Source organism: Saccostrea echinata, unplaced genomic scaffold, assembly GCF_033153115.1.
Source record: "Saccostrea echinata isolate AGI-Se365-2 ecotype Australia unplaced genomic scaffold, CSIRO_AGI_Sech_v1 ptg000020l, whole genome shotgun sequence".
Lineage (NCBI taxonomy): Eukaryota > Metazoa > Mollusca > Bivalvia > Ostreida > Ostreidae > Saccostrea > Saccostrea echinata.
This window is the reverse complement of record NW_026889769.1, coordinates 7,235,538-7,258,101: the sequence shown is the minus strand read 5'-3', so window position 1 is coordinate 7,258,101 and position 22,564 is coordinate 7,235,538. Positions and strand designations below refer to the sequence as shown.

General features: G+C 35.7%; 1 protein-coding gene across 1 annotated transcript; it reads right to left on the bottom strand.

Moving 5' to 3' along the window:
• Positions 1–223: 223 nt before the first annotated feature.
• LOC133190016 (uncharacterized) lies at positions 224–22,529 on the bottom strand. The gene is made up of 13 exons (XM_061325492.1): positions 22,401–22,529; positions 12,949–13,049; positions 12,184–12,226; positions 9,943–9,973; positions 9,437–9,741; positions 7,033–9,221; positions 6,546–6,814; positions 6,087–6,299; positions 4,597–4,721; positions 3,671–3,819; positions 3,384–3,478; positions 3,181–3,283; positions 224–2,905 (listed from the first exon to the last, which is right to left on the bottom strand). The coding sequence occupies exons 3-13, from the start codon at positions 12,213–12,215 to the stop codon at positions 1,566–1,568; spliced, it is 4,851 nt and encodes a 1,616-aa protein (XP_061181476.1). The 5' UTR covers positions 12,216–12,226; positions 12,949–13,049; positions 22,401–22,529; the 3' UTR covers positions 224–1,565.
• Between the last annotated feature and the right edge of the window lie 35 nt (positions 22,530–22,564).

Genomic DNA, 22,564 nt, shown 5'->3' with positions numbered 1-22,564 from the left:
AAAAAGAAAAGGTTACAGAAACCGCACAAGATGTGATTTGAAACACTCACTTGAGCCTTTGGCTTAGGTGTGCCCAACAAAAAGGGTTGATTATCCATGAATTGCACTGTACAAGTGTATCTATAATGCTGGAAAGCAACTACAATGGACAGATGGATTAAACCTTGTTTAACACAAGCATTAAGTATGGCAAGGATGGCAGAAGTAAAAAGCAAAACAGCTGTTAATGTTCACTGTTTTATTTTTTCTCTTATTTTATTAACCCAAAATAGGGTGAACTCTTGTGATATGAAGTAAATAAATAATAAAATGGTGATTTGTTCATAAAACTATATCTTCACTTAATGGAAATAAGTCAATGACAATTTCTTACAAATGGTAGTAGTACAAAATAACAAACCAAATGCTTCTGTGACGGCATGTGTGATGGAGATGCACTTGTTTTTAGAATGGCTTGAGCAGGATAGGAATGGCTTAAAAAAGCATTGGTACATTAAACAATTTTAATTATTTGCACTGTAAAAAAAGATAACACCACCATTACTATAATAGTAAAAATATGTGTAAAATCACTGAAAGATATTTTTCATTTCAAATTTTTTGATTTTATTCATCCTTATCTAAATTATTTTATACGATGTAAATGAAGATGCTTGGAGAATTGAAAAATTTATTAAAAAGAGTTTTGCAAACCTTAAATATTTCTACACAAACAAATGTATATACCTGCATTATAAACTGGACAAGGTCAAATAACATGTACATGTTCATAAAAATTTGTTATTGCAATTTCAATGGCACTTTTGTCTCAAAAATCTTGTGCAAATACAAAATACACTGTACCTGATACGGCATGGAATGCTGAATGCAGAAACATGATCCTTTATCTCGACTAGCTAATAATGGCTGCAAGTGTCTCATTTTTACTTATTTTATCCATGAAGATACAAAAATCTACAACACTGGATCTCTTAAACAACACTGACATCCATTTACAAAGGACACAATACATGTACATCTAAAGTCTGTAAACTATGAAACAAAATTTGAAACTGAAGTACAAAAGTAAAAAAAAAATTATGAAAAATGTCACAAAAATGCCTAGAAGATGCTCATTTCTACAAAAAAAAATATCTCTGACAATGAAAAAGCACTAGAAAGCTGTAAGAATCATGGGATTTTTATTCTAATTAGGAATAAATCATGAGGACACTATTTAACTTTCTATACAAGCCTACACTATACATATATGTACACCTTGTGTCATGGTATAAGATTGGCAACCCATAGGGTACACAATATAAACTAAATCAATGTTTCAGATTTGTCAAGTTTTGTCATAGATAATATATAAAGCACTATTACAAAAAACCAGCCAGCATCCCAGATGCTAGAGGAATTCTACCTCCAGGGAAAATAAATTTACTCTGTTTTCAACCTTTACACTTTTTAAAACAACTGAGATTCCTATGCATGTAATCTTAGAAATCAATCTGTAACAATACAAATGTCACATAAAAAGGCAATGGAAAAAAAAGTCATATATACTGGCAACAAAGCTATCACTACATTAAAATACTTTTGACAGCAGCATCTAAATCATCTTCCATGGAGGTGGTGTCTGTCTGGTCCTCATTTTCCTGTCTCTCATATGACTGGGGACTATTAATAGCACTCTCTTCTGATTGGCTGGCATCATAGTCATGATTAAAGAAATCTGATTGGTCCATGTGATGATATGTAGATGATGATGATGCATTATCATTAAACTGCAATATTGAATCTATTGCACTTTGCACCTGATAATTGGTTTCATTGTCCTCTTCCTTCCCAGAACTCGCCTCCGAGTCTGAGTCACTATCACTACTACTGCTACTCTCAATGGTCATGGTATCATTTCCTGTAATTTCAATCACATTTCCACTTGTCGTCCTGTTTGATTTGTTAAAGTTTTCATTCTGTAAAAATGACTGAGAATCACTAGAATATTTCATAGTGTGTTTCCCAATACTTATAGAATATGGTTCACTTTTACCAGGCACAAATTGCGAGACATTTTCTTCTTCATCCCCTTCATCTGAGGAAATTGGTTCATATTGAGCACAAGCAGATCCACTGTACGAATTGGCACTTGACTCCATAGACTTTTGGCTATCCTCTAGACCAGAAAAGGATTCACTGAAAGCTGAGTTTTTAGACCGGACTTGATGATACAATGCATTACTAGATGTAAATGATATGGGCTGATTGCTTGATGGAGGACTAGAATGAAATGTGTTTTGATTACTGTAATTGACAGTGTCTTCTGATGAGATCAGATTATGAACAGTTTCAGCCGAGTCCGAGTATACATTAGTATCTGTCCCCTCCATCTCTATTTTACTATCAGTATAATTCATGTAACTCATCTGAGACACATCAGCGCTATCAGTCTCCATGTATGAAGCAAAAGGTTTCTCATCGTTACTGATGTCACTCCACCTAGTGGCAGTATTATCCTCCATTGTGATATCATCATCGGGTTTATTCTGCATATTTCCCAGTAATGGTGACCTTGACCCCAGAGACCCTTTATCAGAATTATTATCACAGTAACTATCTGTGCTGCTTTGCTCTGCTAAATATGTATTAGTGTCACTATCACCATCCTCTGTTATACAGGTGGAACTCGTCAGTTTCTGTCCATCATTACGAATGATAAGTTTGAATTTTGGCGTAGTTGGACGCGAGTTGCTCTCTTCCTCCTTTATGGAGACAAAAGGACTGGAGGGTTTATTTTCTGGGGGCACTTGTTCAGGAAGGGGTTCCTGTTTAACGATTACTGGTTTATGTTCCTCCACCTCCTCTTTTACAGCTGCCTTCTCCGACTTCCGCAACAGATGTAATGGCATTGGTTTGAAAGATGCTGAAAATTATGAGAATATCTGCATCAGAACAATTTGTAGATATCTTAACTTTTGTACACAAGAGAATCTTTCAAAAATTGACCCAAGATAAGTTCAGTATCACATAAACATTGCAATGCTTTTTTCAATTTCTGTATATAAAAACACATTCATGCAACAGTTTGTGATTTTCTGATTCTGAAGTTCCTAATAAAACTAATTGGACTTGTCCACTTATTGAATATTTACAGTATGATCATGTACTAATGAGAGATATAAAGGGAAGTAACTCTACCAGGATCCTCCAGAAGTTGCTTCTTTTCCTTGCTTATTGTTTCTTTGAGATCCTCATTCAGCAGTCTTTTGATCATCACAGTCTCTGCAGTGCTTTTCTCCCTCTTAAATAAAAAATAATTAAATATTAGTTCCTCCTTCTTCAACAGTGTGTCTTACACATACAAATCCAATTCATTTTGGAATTTCTTTGTGAATACTAACCATGCTTTCCTTCATTAGCAACAAACGGAATTTTTCAAACATGGCAGTATTTTTTCTTATCAATCCTTCAGCACAATTTTCAAACATTTCTTCGTCTGAAATCATAAATGCAGTTATGTTTCAGTCATTTTGAAAATAACCTTCCCCCTCCACCTCTTTTGTTCATTGGGAAAATAATTTATCAGCATAAAAATTCATAAAGTAGCATTATTTTCAACAACAAAAATACAAAGTATAACATTTTAGAGTTCCTAGCATCTGAATTACAAACAATAGACAATTCTAACCCTTTTTGACCAGTTTCTCTGGTGGTTCTTTCCACTGGAAGACATGGTTTCTCAGCAGTCTCCGTGTCATGTCCCGCCGGTCTCGGAACGGTGTACATGTGTCAGGTCTCAGGGCATTCTCCTGGTCTTTACTCAGCTGTTGATGAATCCTAGTCCAAAAAAGAAGTTACCTTATAAAATCTAAGCAGAAAACACTCAAAATATTTTATCCTTTTTAAACCATTTGGATTTTGAAGACTCTTGCACATTGCAAAGAGTAAATTTATGATTTAAACTTTATATCAGATAATTAAAAAATACAGCGCATAAAAAAGGGGTGGGGTTAATATTAAAAAAAAAAATTAATGGTTCCTGAATTTCATTTTAAAAACATCAAGTGGACATATTTCATGTACTTTTTCTTTTTTGGAAACATTATTCAGACATCAATGCTGTGGGGATAAAAGATAGTTAAAATTACAATTTGTCTTAGAAATTCCAATATATTATAGTCACTAACACAAGGGGGAAAAATTAGGCCAGTGACAAAAAGCTTATACATCCAATACAAATCCTTTTAAAGTATATTATACAAATATGACCATTTAATGAGGTCGATCCATAGATATATCATGAGTTGATGTATCCGTTTTTAGAAAGTACAGGTCAATCTGAGTTTATAATAAGAAAGTTCTAGGCTGTTCACATTTTTAAATATTGACACAAAATATCAAAAGAACCAAAGATAAAACTCATATTACTGCATGAAAATAATATAATTTTGTAGATATGGCTACCATATTTGTTTGTTTTATGGAATTACAATAATTTTCTGATCATATCTCTATCAAACACATGTATGCAAAGAAATATACCTCTATCAAACACATGAAAAGAATACAATGCTCTGAATAACTGAACTTTTACTACTCCTAGTTTATTCTTACAGTTTGTCCTTTGGAATTGAAGCCACAGCTACCAGTTTATTATCTGAGGACCCTTGTTGTATAAGTACAGGTCCAGCCGATATACCAACTCCAGAGGCAGTTCTTGTGGTACCACCTGTTAGTGTCTACAGAGAAGAGGAAAAAGTTCCCAATTAGGGTACTCTATATACTTCTTGAATTAAAAAAAAAATACAAAGCCAATAACTTTGATTTAATTCAAGACTCAATTCAACAAGAGGCCCAAGGGCCTTGAATCCCTCTTCTGATAAATTACAACAGTGTCACTGTGACCTTCTGAAGATTTGGTAAACCTATGGGGCTCTAAGGCACCAATATGCATCTATGAATCTAAGCCTTCTAGTTTGTGAAATATTTAGCTTAAATGTTTTAAAAATTCATAGCTGTAAAATTCAGGAAGTAGATCATTGTGACCTACTTTTTGTCTGACAGTAAAAGGCCTCAAGATGGATCAACTGACAGGGTTTGATGAACCTAGGCCTCTTAGCATGAAAGATATAAAGATTTGACAATGAATAAAGATAAAAAGCAAAAGGTAGGTCACAGTGACTACTTTTGGGTAAACATATCCTTAGATCTTAAGATGCATTAACTGACAGGGTTTGGTGATCCTTGGCTTCAAAGTATAAAAATTATAAAGATTGGACAATGAATAATGACAAAATGAAAAAAGTAGGTCAATGTGACTTCCTTTTAAAAGATGCATCTCATGGCCCTGAAATGTATCAGTTATTAAGGTTTGTTGACCCTACAAGTCATAGTGTTCAAAATTTAAGTAAAAAGTTCTGCTGTAAAATTCAGAAAGTCGGTCATGGTGACCTTTTTATTTGACACACCCCTTGGCTCTAAGATGCATCAACTGACAAGGTTTGCGATTCTAAGCTTCTTAATATATACAAAATATTCAGCTAAAATGCTTTAAAAATCAGAAGCCATAAAACTGTTAGGTCCTATTCCTGGGGATCATGATTTGAAGAAACTTGAATCGACACTACCTGAGGATGCTTGTACATTAATAGGACTCATGGCTTTGCTGATCTTGAGAAGAAAATTATTAAATATTTTTTCAACATATTCCTATGTATATCTCTAGTCCCCTGTTGTGGCCCATCCTACCCCAGGGTCATGATTTGAATAAACTTGAATCTACACTATGTAATGAAGTATTAACCTAAGTTTTATCTTATCTGGTTCAGTGGTTCTTGATAAAGTATTCCATTAAATTTTCACAAATTCTTATTTTCTCCCCTTGAAAGAGGTCATTTGAACAAACTTGAATTCCAACCACCCAAGCATGCTCTGTACCAAGTTTGGTTGAAACTGGCCAGTGGTCTAGAGAAGATGAAATTGAGAAAAGTTTACGATGACAACAACAATGGACAAATTTTGACAGAAAGGCTCATTTGAGCAGCTTTGGCTAAGATGAGCTAAGATTCTAAAAACAGAACTTTCTAAAAGAAAATTTTTGATACCTGAACAGGTGTGGGAATTTTACCCTGTTGTTGCAGCTTGGCTTGGTGGGCTTTCTGGGCCTGAACCTGGGCCTGAAGTTGCTGCTGTTGCTGTAATTTTAGAAACATTGTGATCTGTTGCTGTTGTTGCTCAGGGGTCATTCGGGCCAGATATCCTTCCACCTTGGTCTTCTGTTCTGGGGTCAGATTCAGCTGGAGGACATGGTTTGCAATCTGTAACAAAAACCAAACCTGTCAAAGTGACCTTATGTTGGCCAGCAACAGAAGTAACCAATGGCAACACCCTACTGATTTCCTAATAGTGGGTAAAGTAGCTTTCAGTTTTTATGACAGTGATAGAATACTGGGCACTAAACTTCCCTGTAAAAATTCTGGCAAAGTTTTAAGCCTCATAGCAACTTTTTCACCCCAGTCATCCCAAGGTTGGTCCTTGATATTATTCACAAGAAGGGTTCTTACTTTGATTTGGGTTGGTACAGCCACTTGCTGAGGTCCAGAAATGATAGCTGAGGTTCCTAATTGTAGATTTGACCCCACCGGCTTTGGCACACCTGCCATTGCAGTCACTGGTTGACCAATTTGAATTGTGGCCTGAGTTGTTGTTGCCACTTTACTTTGGACCAAGTTCTGAGCAGTAGAAAGAGCTGGACGGATACTGGTGCTCGAGGAAGACAGTGCTTGTAGCAGCGGCGATGCATTTGGTACTGCAGCACTTGTTTGTGCCACACCTTGGATTCAATTAAGAAAGAAAATTCAAAGCAATGATTTAACAAGTTTCCTTTGGAACAACATTGCATCCCTCTAACCAATGTTCCAATCTTTTCTTTAAAATCAGTTATGCAATAAGCAATTCTGAACATTTATTTTGATTTTATTTATATAGATGATGCTTAGAAATGCTAATGATTTCCAAACTGAAAGAACTGATAGACTGAATTTAAGTTACCTTGTGTCAATGAACTAACTCCTGAAATTTGCTGTGGTACTGTTCCTGTGGGTGGTTCTCCTATCATCGGTTGAGGAACTGCCTGTGGTTCCGTTTTGATTATGACTTGGTTTTGGGTGGAAAAACTGGCCTGAGGTTGACCAATCATTGGCTGAGCCATCTGAAGTTTATGTTGCTGGGCACATTTTTGAAGAATACCTTTCTGATGTTCAACTAGTGATTTCTGTCTTTGCATTTGTTCAGCAGTTAAATGTTTCATACTTAAAAGGGTCTTTAACTCTGCTTGTATTGCTTGCAATTTCTGCTGTGCCTCTGGTGTCAGCTGAATTGTCTGAAGCTTTGGAGCATTATTTCTTGCTTGTAGAGTGGTCTGCTGTAAGAGTGAAGGGGGTTTAGTATCACTTGATGGCTGTGGTGTTACCACTGAAGGAACCACATGTGGTATCTGTTGTGTGGTGCTAAATATTGGCTGAGACAGAGCAGTTTGGGACTGAGATGTGGTGGCTGGTGTGATGGAGGATGCAATGCTAGCTTGTGGTATGACAGAAAGGGCTTGATTGAACACATTTTGAACACTGCTGGCCAGCGGCTGAGTGCTAGCCTGATCACTGTGTTGTTGGAGTCCTGTGGATGTATGAATGAGATTCCCTTGCTGGGAGACTGTTTTGGTAACAAATGACAAAGTTTTGAGACTGGAGTCTGTGCTGGCCACTTGAAACACCTGTTGAGCTTGTGAACTGTCTTCACTTTTCACACCTATCGTAGCCCTCTGAACTTGTTGCTGAACTAACTGCACAGTCTGAACTTGCGGATTCTGTTGCAGATTTTGAAAGCTGATATTCTGGGGTAGATTTATAGACAATACACCAGCAGGATTTTGACCTATGACCTTAACAGTCTGACTCTGCTGACCTGGTATAACAGGCTGACCAGCAGGGGTGATGATCCTTTGAAGCTGAATTCCTGGCTGCTGTGATGAGACAAGTAAGGGTTGCTGCATCACTTGTGAACCTTGAGATGCCTGGTAATGTGATGTGCTGGTTGTGTTGCTGGTGGGCTGTTGGAGTTGTAGATTTTGTGGAGTCAATGTTCGCACCATTATGTTCTGTTGCTGTGCCTGAGCTCTTTGTATGAGCACCTGCTGGCCTTGACTGTTCACACCAATTATGTGGGTGGCACCCATGTTCTTCTCTTGCCCTGCCATTGAGGTATTGTTGGCCATACGGATGACATTTCCTATGCTTCCAAGAGTCACATTGTTTCCTAACATACTGGCCCCTTGAAGCATTCCTGTTCCACTTGCTGAAGATCCTTGAATAACATTGGCACCACTGGTATTAAGCTGAGGTTGAAAAACCTGTTGGAGGTTTTGGAGGTTTATTGGCTGACCTGACTGCACAAGCTGACTAGGAATTATGATACTCTTACCATCAGCAGTTTGTATAAGAGTTCCTTGTATATTCTGGCCCTGTTGCACTGTCCCACCTTGCTGGTTCTGAAGAGCAGGATTGTTGCATAACACATGTGCAACATTCAAATTCACAACATTAGGATTCTGAATCACAGTGTTTTGTGTATTGACTATATTTTGTCCCTGACCATGCAGCATGGCAGTTTGACCTTGCTGACCTTGTAATAGAGCAGTCTGGCCAGTGTGTCCTTGCAGTAAAGCAGTCTGACCCTGTAGAACAGCAGCTGCTCCCTGCTGCCCTTGTAACATAGCAGTTTGTCCATGTCCCTGAAGATAGGCCATATGCCCTTGACCTTGCACAACACTGGAATTTTGCAAAATTTGTTGTCCTTGAACATTGGTTTGTCCTTGAACCTGAATATTCCTGGCAAGTAACTGTTGCTGTGCATTTAAGACATTCACATTTGTATTTCCCACATTAGCCACTAGAGGCTGATTGTAGACTTTGGATGAAGTAATGGATGTTGAATCTGATGATGAAGTGGAGTACTGAATAGATCCCACGGATTTGCTGATGAGGGGAGAGCTGGCAGGTGTGAGGGAGCGATTGATGGCAGGTGAACTGGCAGGAATTGGACTCTGACTGGGTGCTTGGAACTGCTGGCTAGGAAACTGAACTGAAGAGGGCTGAAGTGTCTGTTGAGATTGCTGGACTTGAATTGGTCCATTGGTCAATATTAACTGACCATTTGGACCCCTTACTAATTGAGCAGTAGACCTAAAATACAAGAAATAAAACATGTTTGAAAATAAATTTCTAAGGATAAATTTTTTTTTGGAATGGTGACAGTGTAAATGCTCTGTAAAACTCCATAAGCCTGGAAGATTATGTGCATGTAGAGCAAGCAGCATTTACAAATTTGCAAAGAGACTAGCATTACATGTGTGATGTCTTTTATTAATGGATAAAAGGAATTATAAATATGAACAAACCCAATCAAATTAGGCAGTGATGTGATAATTTGCTGTGATGGATTGGACTGCTGTTGTTGCTGCTGCACAAACTGAATTCCTGCACTCTGATTGGCTAAGGGCATGGGACTGGCAGTGTTGGCAAGGATGAAGCTAGACTGAGATGTTGTAAGAACATTGTTTTGTGAGGTTAAGACAGGAAGTGAAGAGGAGGCATTATTGACTTCATCTATCCCCTGCTGGAGGACAGAGCTGGAGGTTTGATGCGTTTCTTGGTTCTCGGAAGAGGATATGAACTCGTCAGCCCAGCTGAAGTCTGAGGCACTCTAAAATAATTCTTATTCATTGCCTTACTGTGATATGCATACAGAAAACCAAGTAAATTATGTTAAATATTAAAAGCACACCTTTAAAGTGCAATGCATATTCCATTTAATTACACCCCTACTCATTTTAATAAATGGTACTTCCTAAACTTTTTTCTTAAATTCACTCCAAAAAGTTTCAAATAATCAACAAATACTTACTGCATCATTGTCATTCCCAAAAAATCCTTCACTAAAAAAGATACAATTCAACATTTAAAGAATTATATGACAATAAAATAAAGCTTGGGCATTGAATAAATCATTGAGACCTTAATGCATTAGTCAAATCATTATATAATCTGAGGTTCACTCTTACAAAAGACCCATGGGCCACAATGCTCATCTGAGTAACTTAAGCCCTGCTGTTCTTCAAAAGATGTCTACAAAAAAAATTTATTACCATGAAAAATTGTGCCCCCATATTATAACCCCACTCTAACTCTAAGGGTCCCACACTAAACTAATAGTCTAGTAGTGTGCATCCCTAGATGCAACATCTATGCAATTTAGGTCTGATACAGCTTGCAGTTACTTGGGAATGGACTTGTTCTAACTTTAAACTACTCATTATCCAGAAAATGTACATCAAATCCAGCATCTGAAGCAAGTTTGAAAGTGTTTAAAGTGTTCATGCAACATCCATGCAAGTTTGATCTTGATAGGGCTTGAAGTTACACTGCAATGAGATCTGCTCCAAACTTTAACCTGGTCACTCATCTAGAAAACATAGGTCAAATCCAGCATCCAAAGCAACTCTGGTAGTGTGCATCAATAAATATATATAAAAATAAATATACATATAATAAATATATCAATAAATATATCTTCAGTGCAAAGTTGGTTAGCATAGGGCTTATAGTCACTTTAGAATGAACCTGCTCCAAAAACTTTAACTTGGTCATTCATGCAGAAAATGTAGAAAATGTAGGTCAGATCCAGCATCCGAAGCAAGCCTGGTAGTGTGCATCCTAAGATGTATCATCTTGACAAGTTTGGTCAATATAGCACTTATAGTTATTTGGAAATGAGACCTGCTTCAAAAACATTAACTTGGTTATTCTTTAGCTGAAATTGAAGCATCTGAAACCTTGACTGGTACAATGAAACATACTACAAGCTTCATCCATGCATCTCTGATTAATATAGGGCATAGAAGTACTTGAAAAGAAATCTGCTCCAAAAACTTTAACCTGGGACACCAACAAAGATGCCGAAAGTATTACATAAGTTCCCTAGAACTTTTGAGGTGAGCTAGAAATGAATCCACTCAACTTGGGAATGTTTGCAAATTTGTGCAATTGTGGCTCTTAAGATTTTCAAAATTTATTTCCTATAAATCCTATGTAAAACTTTCATCCCCTATTGACACCCCCGTTTTTTATTTATTTAAAATATACATTATATTAGGAAACTTTCACATAAGTTTTAACTTTTCTGGTCCAGTGGTTCTTGAGATTATCATTAAAGAATTTTGCTATACATGTATGTTTCAACGTAAAACTTAGATCCCCTATTGTAGCCCAACCCTGTTGGGAGGAAGGGAGGGGGTAATTTATGCTATTTAAAATGCATACTACCTCAGGAAGCTTTCACAGAAGTTTCATCTCTTCTGGTCCAATGGTTCTTGAGAAGAATTTTTCCTTTATTATTTCAATGTAAAACTTTGTTCCCGTTTTGTGGCCCCTTCCTTTCCTTGGGAGCTTTGATTTGTAAAATTAAGATTTAACACTACCTCAGGAAGCGATCATGTAAGCTTCATCTCTTCTGACCCAGTGGTTCTTGAAGAAAAAATTTTTCCAATATATTTCAACATAAAACTTTGATCCCATATTGTGGCCCCCCCTACCCTCAGCGACCATGTTTTGTGAAATTTATAATTTATTGTACCTCAGCTTTCACATTTATACGTTTCATCTCTTCTGGTCTAGTGATTATCAAGATTTTTCATGAATTTTTCCTAAATATTCCAATGTAAAAATCTGATCCCTTATTGTGGCCCCACCCTACCCCTGGGGGCCATAATTTGAACAATTTAGAATGAATCTAAATTACTTCTGGAAGCTCTCACACATTTCATGTATTCTGACCCAGTGATTCTTGAGAAGATTTTTTAATGACTCAACCATATTTTTGATTTTTTTAAAATTATCTCCCCTTGGAATAGAACTTCATTTGAACAATTTGGAATCCCCTTTACCTAAGGATGATTTGGTTAAAATTGGTCCAATGGTTCTTGAGAAGAAGTCGAAAATGTGAAAAGTTTACAGACAGACGGACTTACAGAAGGACACAACACAACTAGTGATCAGAAAAGCTCATTTATTTCAGCTCAGATGAGCTAAAAATGTAAATTTTCTTCAATACACTATTGAACTATAAAATGTTTTTTTTGTTCCTTACCTTATATCAAAGAATGATTCTCCATTGTCCATTTCTTTGTTACCTTTCAATAAAAAAAAAAAAAAAGGAATTTCACTCTGATTAAAATACACTACAGTGAAACCTCATTATCGCGAACTCAATGGAACCGAGAAAAAAACTTTGAGATATCTGAGGATTCGAGATATCCAGGGTAAAATACTTAAAGAATAAGGGGTTGTGACTTCCAAATCACCTTGACATATCCATGGTATTTGAGGTACAATGTATCAGTGTTCTAGGTACTGAAGTTTAACTTTACTGTAGTTTCCATTTTATCAATCTATTATACATTAAGTAGTATACATCAAGTCATCTATTGAGTTTATTTTCTTGTCTCAGTTTTAATTGACTAGACAAGTACTATTTAGTACAGAGTCAGGGTTGTTCCATATACCCAGGGGAAGGGGAATTTACCCACCTGTAACGAGTAATCCCTGCTTATTCTGGGATTCCCCTCAACTCCCTGTTAGGGGATAACCCCAGACAGTCTTCTGCTTTTTTAATGTCCCCTGCTATTTCAATTCTTAGGGATAACCCTGAGAGTAATTACATTCTAAGATGTAGATGTGACCACACTTAAGTTTTAAGAAACTGTTTTTTGCTTCCAATTCTTCTCATTTATTTTTGAACTATGAAATTTCATAAGAAATTGTTGACTTTTTACAGAAGTGCACATCAAAGATGAATGCATCTTTTCATATATTTGTATCCTCTGCTGCTTTCTTGTTAGAGGGAATACCTTACCTTTTATAAATCATTACTGCTGGTCAATTCTGGCCAGTCTTTTTACAGTAGTCCAACGATGATAATCCCACTTCATTTACATTGTTAGGATCTGGCATTACCTTCCAATTAAAAAAAAATACCCATTAGACTTCAGTACATAATATCATCTAGTAATTAAAATGATCAAAACAAAGCATAAGTGAAATAGAACTAGTTCAGTTTTTGAGAATTTTCAAAACCAGAAGTCTCTGATAAGACTATAACTCTACTACTTCAGTCTACTTGTTTGAACTTATAACCAGTACTCCAAGTCACACTTACTTTCAGGTCGCTAAATGGCAACCTAAAAATTTTTCTGTTCGCAATTTCAGAATTTCTGGTCACCATCAACAAATATTTCACTCACCATGACAAAAACATTTTGTGAATACAGGATTTTTTTACCCTTTGAAACCAGGGTCCGGGGCCATCCAGTTTGGGAAAAATAGCGATATTTGGTTGAAATTGGGAAAAATATCTGCATACAAATAAATGGGAAAAAACATGCAGCGCTGCTCGCCAAGCGAGCTCAATAGACTAACGTGTAAGAACAGAGGAAATTCGGAATGAAATCTGTACATACGTCAAGCAAATTTTCTGTTGCAACATTCCCAGAATTCCTTCACTACCAGGGTTCCATGCGAAATTATTAAAAAACATACAAAAGACCAAGGATAATTGTTCCTTACCAAGAGATACATTTACTTTTATTTCTTTGCACAGAGCTTAAAAGAAACAAAAAAATAATTGTATCTGCTCTACAACGTATTTCATTTATGATTGCACAAGACCGTGTACATGTAATCCCGTTCAACCAGACGTTCGGCTGTCTCCATAAATTCCGACGTCATCTGACGTCACAGTCTAGACTGTGTCACGTGCGGTTTGAAGTTTGAAGAGGCGGATCCATCAACATTACAGGTGTAAGCTGTGTTTAGGTATTTGATGGTACAACTGTGCCTCGCCCCAACTGTCACACCGTAAAACATACTATAAGGTTGTCATCATTTTTAGCCTTGTGTAAGAATATTTTTGATAGTGGATTTGTTCCAGATGAGTGGGTTAATCAGTATTGTTAGACCAATTTATAAGAATAAGGGCACCCAATCCAGCCTTAAAAATTACCGTCCTAGGCAAACCGGAGAAACTGACATGATGCACGTTTATTTATTAAACGTTAAATAACGATCCCGACTTAAATTTTAAACATCGATCCCGCTCTAAAAAGTACGCATGCAAACATCTGTAGTATTCCAAATAACTTATCGGAACTCCTCAGATGGCTTGTACATCACACAAAGAGAACATAAACACCTTTTTGTCACTTTTGAAGTTTTTTTATTTTATTAATTTACAATTTTTTTCATTTGGGGAATTTTTACGTATAATTTTGGGAAAAACGTGCACTTTTCAGCATTGGGAATGGGGCTGAATTTTGACCCGTAGGCACCCTAAAAAAAATCCCTGGAATAACACTAGTAAAACAAGGAACAAACACCCATATATGCATTATGTGTGTATCAAAGATTACTTATTACTGTAACTAGAAACAATTTACTAGGTTGAAGGGAATATTTTATTAAATACAACCACCCTTATGGTTGTACAAGTATTCTGATCCTAGAATTAAAATCTAATCAAAAGAAAAATATAAGTTTAACACCTGTTGAAACAGGATTTTGCCAGCTGTTTATCATGATTCCTTATTACTATGTACCTAGCCCATTGAACAGCCATTATTAATGCCACCAAAACACTCTAAATTAGTTGTGATATGCAAGCATTTTCTTGATAGAGAATCTTGATAAACGTAAATCTCGGTCGCGATCTTAAAAATGGACGTCGCCAGCCCAAATTTTCTCAGATGTGAAAATGCGAGTAAGTTTAAATTTCTAGTCACAAAATCAATTTTTTGGTCGCAAATGCGACCATTTTAGTCGCAACTTGGAGCACTGATAACCCTTGGGACTTGAAAGTATGGCTACAGCAATAAATAGAATTACACGTATTGTTCTTCGTTCAGTCTTGTGTGGCAAGTTTTATTGCAATAAGACTGTTTTAGTACCCCAAATCAAAACTGAAATACAGAATTATGTATCTGAGCATTGTTTTCTTGTGTAAAAAGTTTTAATGAAACAGTGCTTTCAATAACACTTGCTATCAGGTCGCTAAATGGCAACCTAGAAATTTTTTTGGTTGCCATTTTAGAATTTCTCGTCACCACCACCAAATCTTTTATTCGCCATGATGAAAACATTTTGTGAATAACATATTTAGTATATTATAAAAGCAAGGAACAAACACTCATACATGCATAATTTTTTAAAAAATCAGATTACTTATGGAACCACTTAAGAAATTATATACAACCACCCTTTAATATGGTTGTACACAGAAGAACACAAGTGATCTGATTCCAGAATTAAAACTGAATCCATTTCAATGGAATTGAAATTGTTTACTTTATTACTACCTAACCTATTAATACTGCCACAGTGATTCATTTTGGTGTGCGTCCTGCGTAAATTACGCACAAATTTTGCTCAGGACGCATTATTTCAATAAATGTGCATCCCAATGGACGCAATAAATTTATAGAAGGACATGTACTATTTTAAATTATTTCAGTATAACCTGATTCAAAACTTGACCGATTGCATCATATCCACGTGCTAAGCGATATGCATGAACGATTTTAACAGGTATATGGTTGCCAACAACAGGTCAGGTTTCACAACTGCAGTTAAAAGCAATTATCAGAAAATATTTGAAAGTTAGATAGCATAGTTCGATTATCACTGATTATGTCTATACCGTGGAACGTTTCTGAAGCGAATACTATACCTTTGTATTTAAGCTGTAACCTGTATCATTGGTTTTTTCTTTTCGTTTTTTCCTTACAGCTAAGAAGTATAAAATTTAATCATTTTTATTTCTGACTATTTGTCATTATTACTTCTTAATTTTTTTTTTTTACTTCATTCTGCTTCTGTGCATTTTATGACTGATACAATGTGTGAGATCGTATGTACGATCTAAAAATAGAACCAAAGTGCACAGTGGACAATATATTATTTTTATGACACAAAATCGTGTATTCTTACTTGGACAATTGATAGTAAAAGACTAAAAGTATAAATCACTCACAACTACAGTAAAACATTTGCACTTTCGTGCAATACCCTTTTTTATTTCACCAGAATTTCCTCTGTAACATCTAATATACGATACCCTTGGATTTGGACGCATTGATTTTGGCACGGGACTCATTGTTGTCATTAAGAGGGGTCCTTTGGACCCATGATAACCATTTTCAAAATGAATCACTGCTGCCATAACACTCTTAATTAGCATTAGTGGTATGCAAGCAATTGACCATATGCTTCATTAACAAGGTCAGGTTCTAAAAAGTCTACATTTGGCAGCCATTCTATACAGCAAGCTGTCATAACATTACGTAAACTAAGTATGCGCAATGCTTTACAATGGGCGCACTTGTTTCAGACATCCGGGCGATGACCCGGTTCACGTTTATCACATGACATATTGACCCGGTTAGTGTCGCTGAAACGAGTGAAAATTCAGCCGGAAAATGGCTGATACTGTAATCGGTGCTGTTGCTGTAGTTAATACATTTCTCTGAACGCACGAGGACAACGATTTTGTAGATATATTTGCATTTTAATATTTACTAGATCCATTCAATGCACAATATGTGAATTTGGAGCACAGGGCCTCGTTACAAACAAAACTGTAAAGTAACTTTAAAATTAAAAAAAAAGAAGTGTTGGTCGCGCAAATATAAACAAACATGTTGTAAAAGTTACTTATTATCTCAGTACTGTATGTTTATTGAAACTGAAACTACTGCAAATGATAAAAAACGAATATTTCACCATCAAGAAAACTACTCCCTCCGTTTTCCGCCATATTGCTTTTCATCTGCCCGCTCGAAATTTTTCGGGCGATCCGGGCTACTTTCTGACCGCCCTGCGGCTTAAAAATATTTGAAACAAGTTACTTGCCCGCTTCCGGAAGTATCAACCGGCTTGACCCGGCTTATGAAACAAGTGCGCCCATTGCTTTACAAAGTTTGAAGAACGTCTTCAAACAATTTTCTTAATAGATAATCTTAGAAAAATTAATCTCCATCCAGATTATAAAATTGAACAATTGCTGTCCCAAATTTTCTCTGTTTCAAAAATACCAGTTAGTTTAAATTTCTAGTTGCAAATATTAATTTTTTGGTTGCAAATGCGATCATTTTAGTTGCAACTTAGAGCACCATGAAATCTGACCAAAATCTCTCCCCAACTAAACTTTTGTTTGGCAATACAGAGAAATTTCAATAGCAAGTTATTATATATCTAACTATTATATTTCCTTTAATTTTTGGGAGAAATGACTATAACTGGGAAAATTAATACATTCAATTGGGAAAAAAAGGTACCTTTTCTGAATTGGGAATGGGGCCTTTGATAAGCCCCAATTATAGACAATCAAGAGCCCTGGTAAATGAATTTAAAAAAAAAAGGGGGGGGGGAGAAAGTTGGAATACTTTATTTAATACATTTAGGAGTACATAAAAAAATATATATGCTCACTATTTTATTTTGGGAATTTTCCTTGACAAATATGGAAACAGTGGGCACCTATTTTCCATTGGCGAATTTCGTCCTTCATGAGAAGGTACTGATAAATCCCTGGTTACCCACAATATTACATCCCCATGAAACCACCAAAATCTTGTTTGGCCATGAACATTAACCCTCAAGAATTACAAGAGGCCCATGAGCCACAATGCTCACCTGAGTCAATATGGCCCTGCTGTTCTTTATCTGCATATTTTACTTTGATCCTTGTTGTGACCCCCACTCTGCCCCAAGATGTAATGATTTTAATAGGTGTAGCCCTACCCTACCCCTCAGGGTCAAAATTTGAACAACTTGAATCTACACTACCTCACGATACTTCCATATCAATATGACCAAAAATGGCTTTGCTGTTCTTCAGAAAAAGATTTTTAAAGTTTATTTTCATATGTATCCATACATTAAACTCTGACAGCGCATTGTGGCCTAACCCTACCCCTAGGGACCATGATTTGAACAAACTAAGTCTGAGCTACAAGAGGATGCTACCAAATCAATATGGAGAAAAATAAGGATTTCTTCCTATATATTGCTATGTAAAACTACGATCGCCCATTGTGTGACCCAACCCTATCCCTGGGGGGTCATGATTTGAACAAATTTGAATCTACACTACCTGAGGATTCTTCCATATCAATATATTAAACTAAACATGGCTTTGCTGTTCTTGGGAAGATAATTTTTGAATATTTAATTCCTATATACTCCAACTTGAATCCCCTTCACCCACAGATCCGATGCTTTGTGCCACATTTGGTTGAAACTGGCTGTGTTTCTTGAGGGGAAGTCAAAAATGGGAAAGGTCGACAGACAGGCGCGAGACAGTCCCTTTGATAAGAAAAGCTCACTTGCGCTTTTGACTCAAAATTTAGTGTCCTATAGCTCACTGTAGCTCATCATTTACATGACCTTGTCAACATTTGTGCACAAATATATGGCACAATACTGAACATAGCATACAACTGTTTTTCCTCAACTCTGATAATATTAATCAATAACGAGTCGACTTACAGAACTAAACAATTATTTTGTTTACAGAAAAATAGTAATTCACAGAACACAGTCATTACTGACAATGTTTCTTAGTGAAAAGTCTACAGTAACTTGTGGTAAAATGCAGTCATCTGAACAGGATATTATATAAATACTGCACGTTTTTGAGGGTAACAGTTGAAATTGACACCCCAAGGAAAACCATTGTCAACCGACGCATCAGCGGAGGTTGACAATGGTTTTCCGAGGGGTGTCAATTTCAACTGTTGCCCTCAAAACCGTGCACTATTTATTTTATTATACTGAATGTCTCATTGATTTCAGATGTCATAAAAAAAATCGGAGATTGTTGTTAAGTTCACGCTTAGAAAGCTTTCAAACTCCCCACTTCTATTTTTCTCAAAAAGAAAGCTTCGGAAAAGACTCACCAACCTCTTTGTTGTTAGTTTGCTAGTCCAAAAGTCCTTTATCATCTAAGGTTTGCAATAGCAAAGATGTTTCGTCAGTCGTTTGTTGTTTTCAAGTAAGCTACATCAGATGCAAGCTTTTATTGACGTCGATTATTCAGCTTCTTTCAAACGCACAATCGATGTTTTGAGAATTCTACGGTGAACCGTATGCGCATGATTTGAACGCATGTGACATTTACGTAATGTTACCCGTTGTCAAGTGTGTTGCCAACGCTGAGGGAAACATTACGGATTGTTAAATGCGTCTAAACCAATCAGTTTTTAGTATTTAACATGAAAGTATAATAATAAAATTTATCAAATGTATTGCTCAAAAGGGTCAATTATAAAATCTTCTATTTTGGAGGATGTATTACAAAATCACAGCTTTTAAATACAATATTCCAGAGTAGAAGAATTTAATATCAATCTAATTTTAAAATTTGGCACTTGTAAACTTGAAACTGCTTCTGAAGACCTAGGTCTTTACACAGTTTTTTTCCCCTTGTAAAACAGGTACCGATTATCGTTACCATTCCCAATGCCACAAAATGTTAATGTTTACTAATTTTGAGACTAAAAATTCCCAATTCAACTGTCAAGAACAGACTGCAATGATATATGAAACGTTGTACAAGTTGACTAAATTATTCACTTCCTTTTAAATCAGAAGTAAAGATCAGTGAAGTAATATGCTGAAACATGTTGTAGACAGCCAGTGTCTGGCATTACTGACATCTTGAAAGCAAGGAAATTTGAGAACAAGAGACATTAAAATGTAAAACAATGAATACTTGTTGATTATTCTTTAAAACATGGACTAATGGTTAATGAGGTTAGAATAAAAGGTCATTTGTTGATATGACAGAAAATTCCCCTTTGTTCTATTTCAACACTATTCTTCCCAATTGAATTGGAATAGGAACCATTCCCTATGGGTAGAAAAAAAACTGCTGGTACAGACGTGTGCCATAATTTAACGGCAAAAATCCAAGATGGCGTCGCTCAAGCGTGAAGTGTAATGTAAACAAGCTCGGTATACATTATATTCTTGGGGAAAACACATATCTATTTTTAGCTTCTGGTTATTCTTACTTCCGTTTTTAAATTCAAACTGGATGTTTGGTTGTCGTCTGCCATGTATTTAATCATGGCTGAAAACCGTAAACATTTGTCAAATGACATTAAAAATGTCATCGTAGATATGCGAGAAAAGGGATATAAGTTACAGCAGATTGCTGATGATTTGAACATTCCCAGAGGAACTGTTACAGGAGTTATCTCTCGTTTTAAACAAAGAGGTGTAGTAGAGAATTTGCCTCAAACTGGACGTCCGCGTTTACTGTCAGTGAGGGATAGTCGTTCGCTTGTTCGGCTTGCTAGGACCAACAGGAAAACTCCACTGAAAGAAATTACCACCCAGTTTAATACCTTTAGACCTTGGGAAGTGTCTAAAAGAACTGTCATATAGCCATATAGACATATGGCAAAATCTCCCTTTGGAATATATACAGGGGATATATAATTCTCTGCCGAGACGCATGAGGAAAGTTTTGAGGGTCAAAGGTGAAATGACAAAATATTAAACATCGGTAATTTATTTTTTTTACTTATTTTATGTTTATTGTTTGCATTACGCTTCACGCTTGAGCGATGCCATCTTGGATTTTTGCCGTTAAATTATGGCACATGTCTGTACATATATGTTCACCATAATGATCAGTTATCAAATCATTTGGTGCATTCTCTACAATTTACTTATTTAGTGCTGTTCGCTTTTTTGTAAACTAATTAGTCATTTTAATGATTAATCTTCAATCAAATGACTGATAAATAAGGTTTTTGGGGTTTTTTTTTCACATTTAAATTTTCTTTTGGTTGTTGTTTTTTTTTAATCAGTGATTTTAAACATCTGAAGAATAAATTCACCAATTTTAATTGGAAATAAAACATTTCTAAATGGACACATATTATACAATATTAATAATATTCCAAGGCACATACATTGCAAAAAAGCATATAAACTACATCAACTAATGGTTATAATATCTGAGGTAAAGAAAAAAGTTTAGCATTAGAATGAACCCAAGTACAAAGACTTGATACTGCAGTAATTCCAGTCATTTAGGACTAGAATTTGCTCTTGTTAAAAAAGTCCCAAGGGAAGAGTTTGAAAATAGCCTTCATTATAATAGCACCTTGTTATGTTGTGAATTTCAATTATTTATTTGAAGTACACTAATCTATCATGACTGTACAGAAAGTTTCTTAGAAATCGCTTACTTAAACATAGTTATTTTTTGGTCCTATCCTCACTTTTCAGCTTGCAAAAAGCTCAGATTTAATCTTAAACCATCATGTAAATGATCACAAATGCTCGACTGAGAACTAATTAGATTTATTTTTTTCTCAGTTGACATTATCACATCCCATGGGATACAACATAAGGGTTTATATATGAAGTATTTTACAGAAGAGGGGTGTATGTTTGTATAAATTTACATTCTTACTGCATACTAGTTTGTTAAATGAAATAATTGGTCTAGAATTTCTTCACAGTCACATGAATTTAACAATTTATACAGCTCACAGAAATGTCAACATCATATATCACACAAATATTGGACTGAACAAACCACTTAGAATGTTATTGTTCCATAAAACAGAACATTCATAAAATATTTAAGTGTATCTATCACCAATTCATGAAGCACTAATCCTCATGTTCCATTTATAGCCTTTGTTGTTTGTTTTTTTTTTTTTTAGTTTAAATATGCCTATGATACCTTGTTCAAAAATAAGAATATACATCCAAAATAGTTTCTGATGGATTATCTTTTTAATGACCTTTTTATTTTTAAAAATTATACAGATTAACAGCATAAAAGAGTATAATGAACTTCTATTCAATTTTCTAGACATCTATTTTATACTTTGATCAAAATTAAAAGCCATGTTTATTTTCTTTTTCTGAATCGGTGAAGGATCCCAAACTAGAAAAGAACAGTAAAAAAAATGTATACATATAGTCCACGACGTTTAATCAAACGTGTGAAACGTACTCTGCAGTTTAATTCAGTCGGCAAGATCTCACATTTCCTCCGAGGCCCCTTCATTATTTTTAAAATTTTCCTTCGAATTGACCCCATTTTCCCGACAACGCATTAGTGCAAAATATACTTTAATGTTTCGTTCATTAAATCCCCGAGTCTCGCGTGCATTCATCACCTCGAAACGGGCAATTTTCACGAAAATAACATCGAGTAACGGGTTTATCCCACACTCGACCATTTCACAGCAAATTTTATCAGCAAAATATTATTCAGAAAACACTCACCGTCATGTAACAGGCTTGTGACCTCATTGGGGTTTACATTCATGTGTTCAGGGAAAATAATGAACTTTGACCTAAAATAGTCTGTTCGTTTTGTTAAGTTATTTAGCATTATCCCGTTTGAATTAAATAGAAGTCTGTGGAAAAGTTAATATTAGATGCTTATG

Coding starts and splice junctions, on each gene's coding strand:
- LOC133190016 (XM_061325492.1), bottom strand. CDS start 12,215: ATGGACAATGGAGAATCATTCTTTGATATAAG. Junction 9,742..9,942: donor TTGGGAATGACAATGATGCA/GTAAGTATTTGT, acceptor GAATTATTTTAG/AGTGCCTCAGACTTCAGCTG. Junction 3,820..4,596: donor TCAATTCCAAAGGACAAACT/GTAAGAATAAAC, acceptor TTTTTGGACTAG/GATTCATCAACAGCTGAGTA.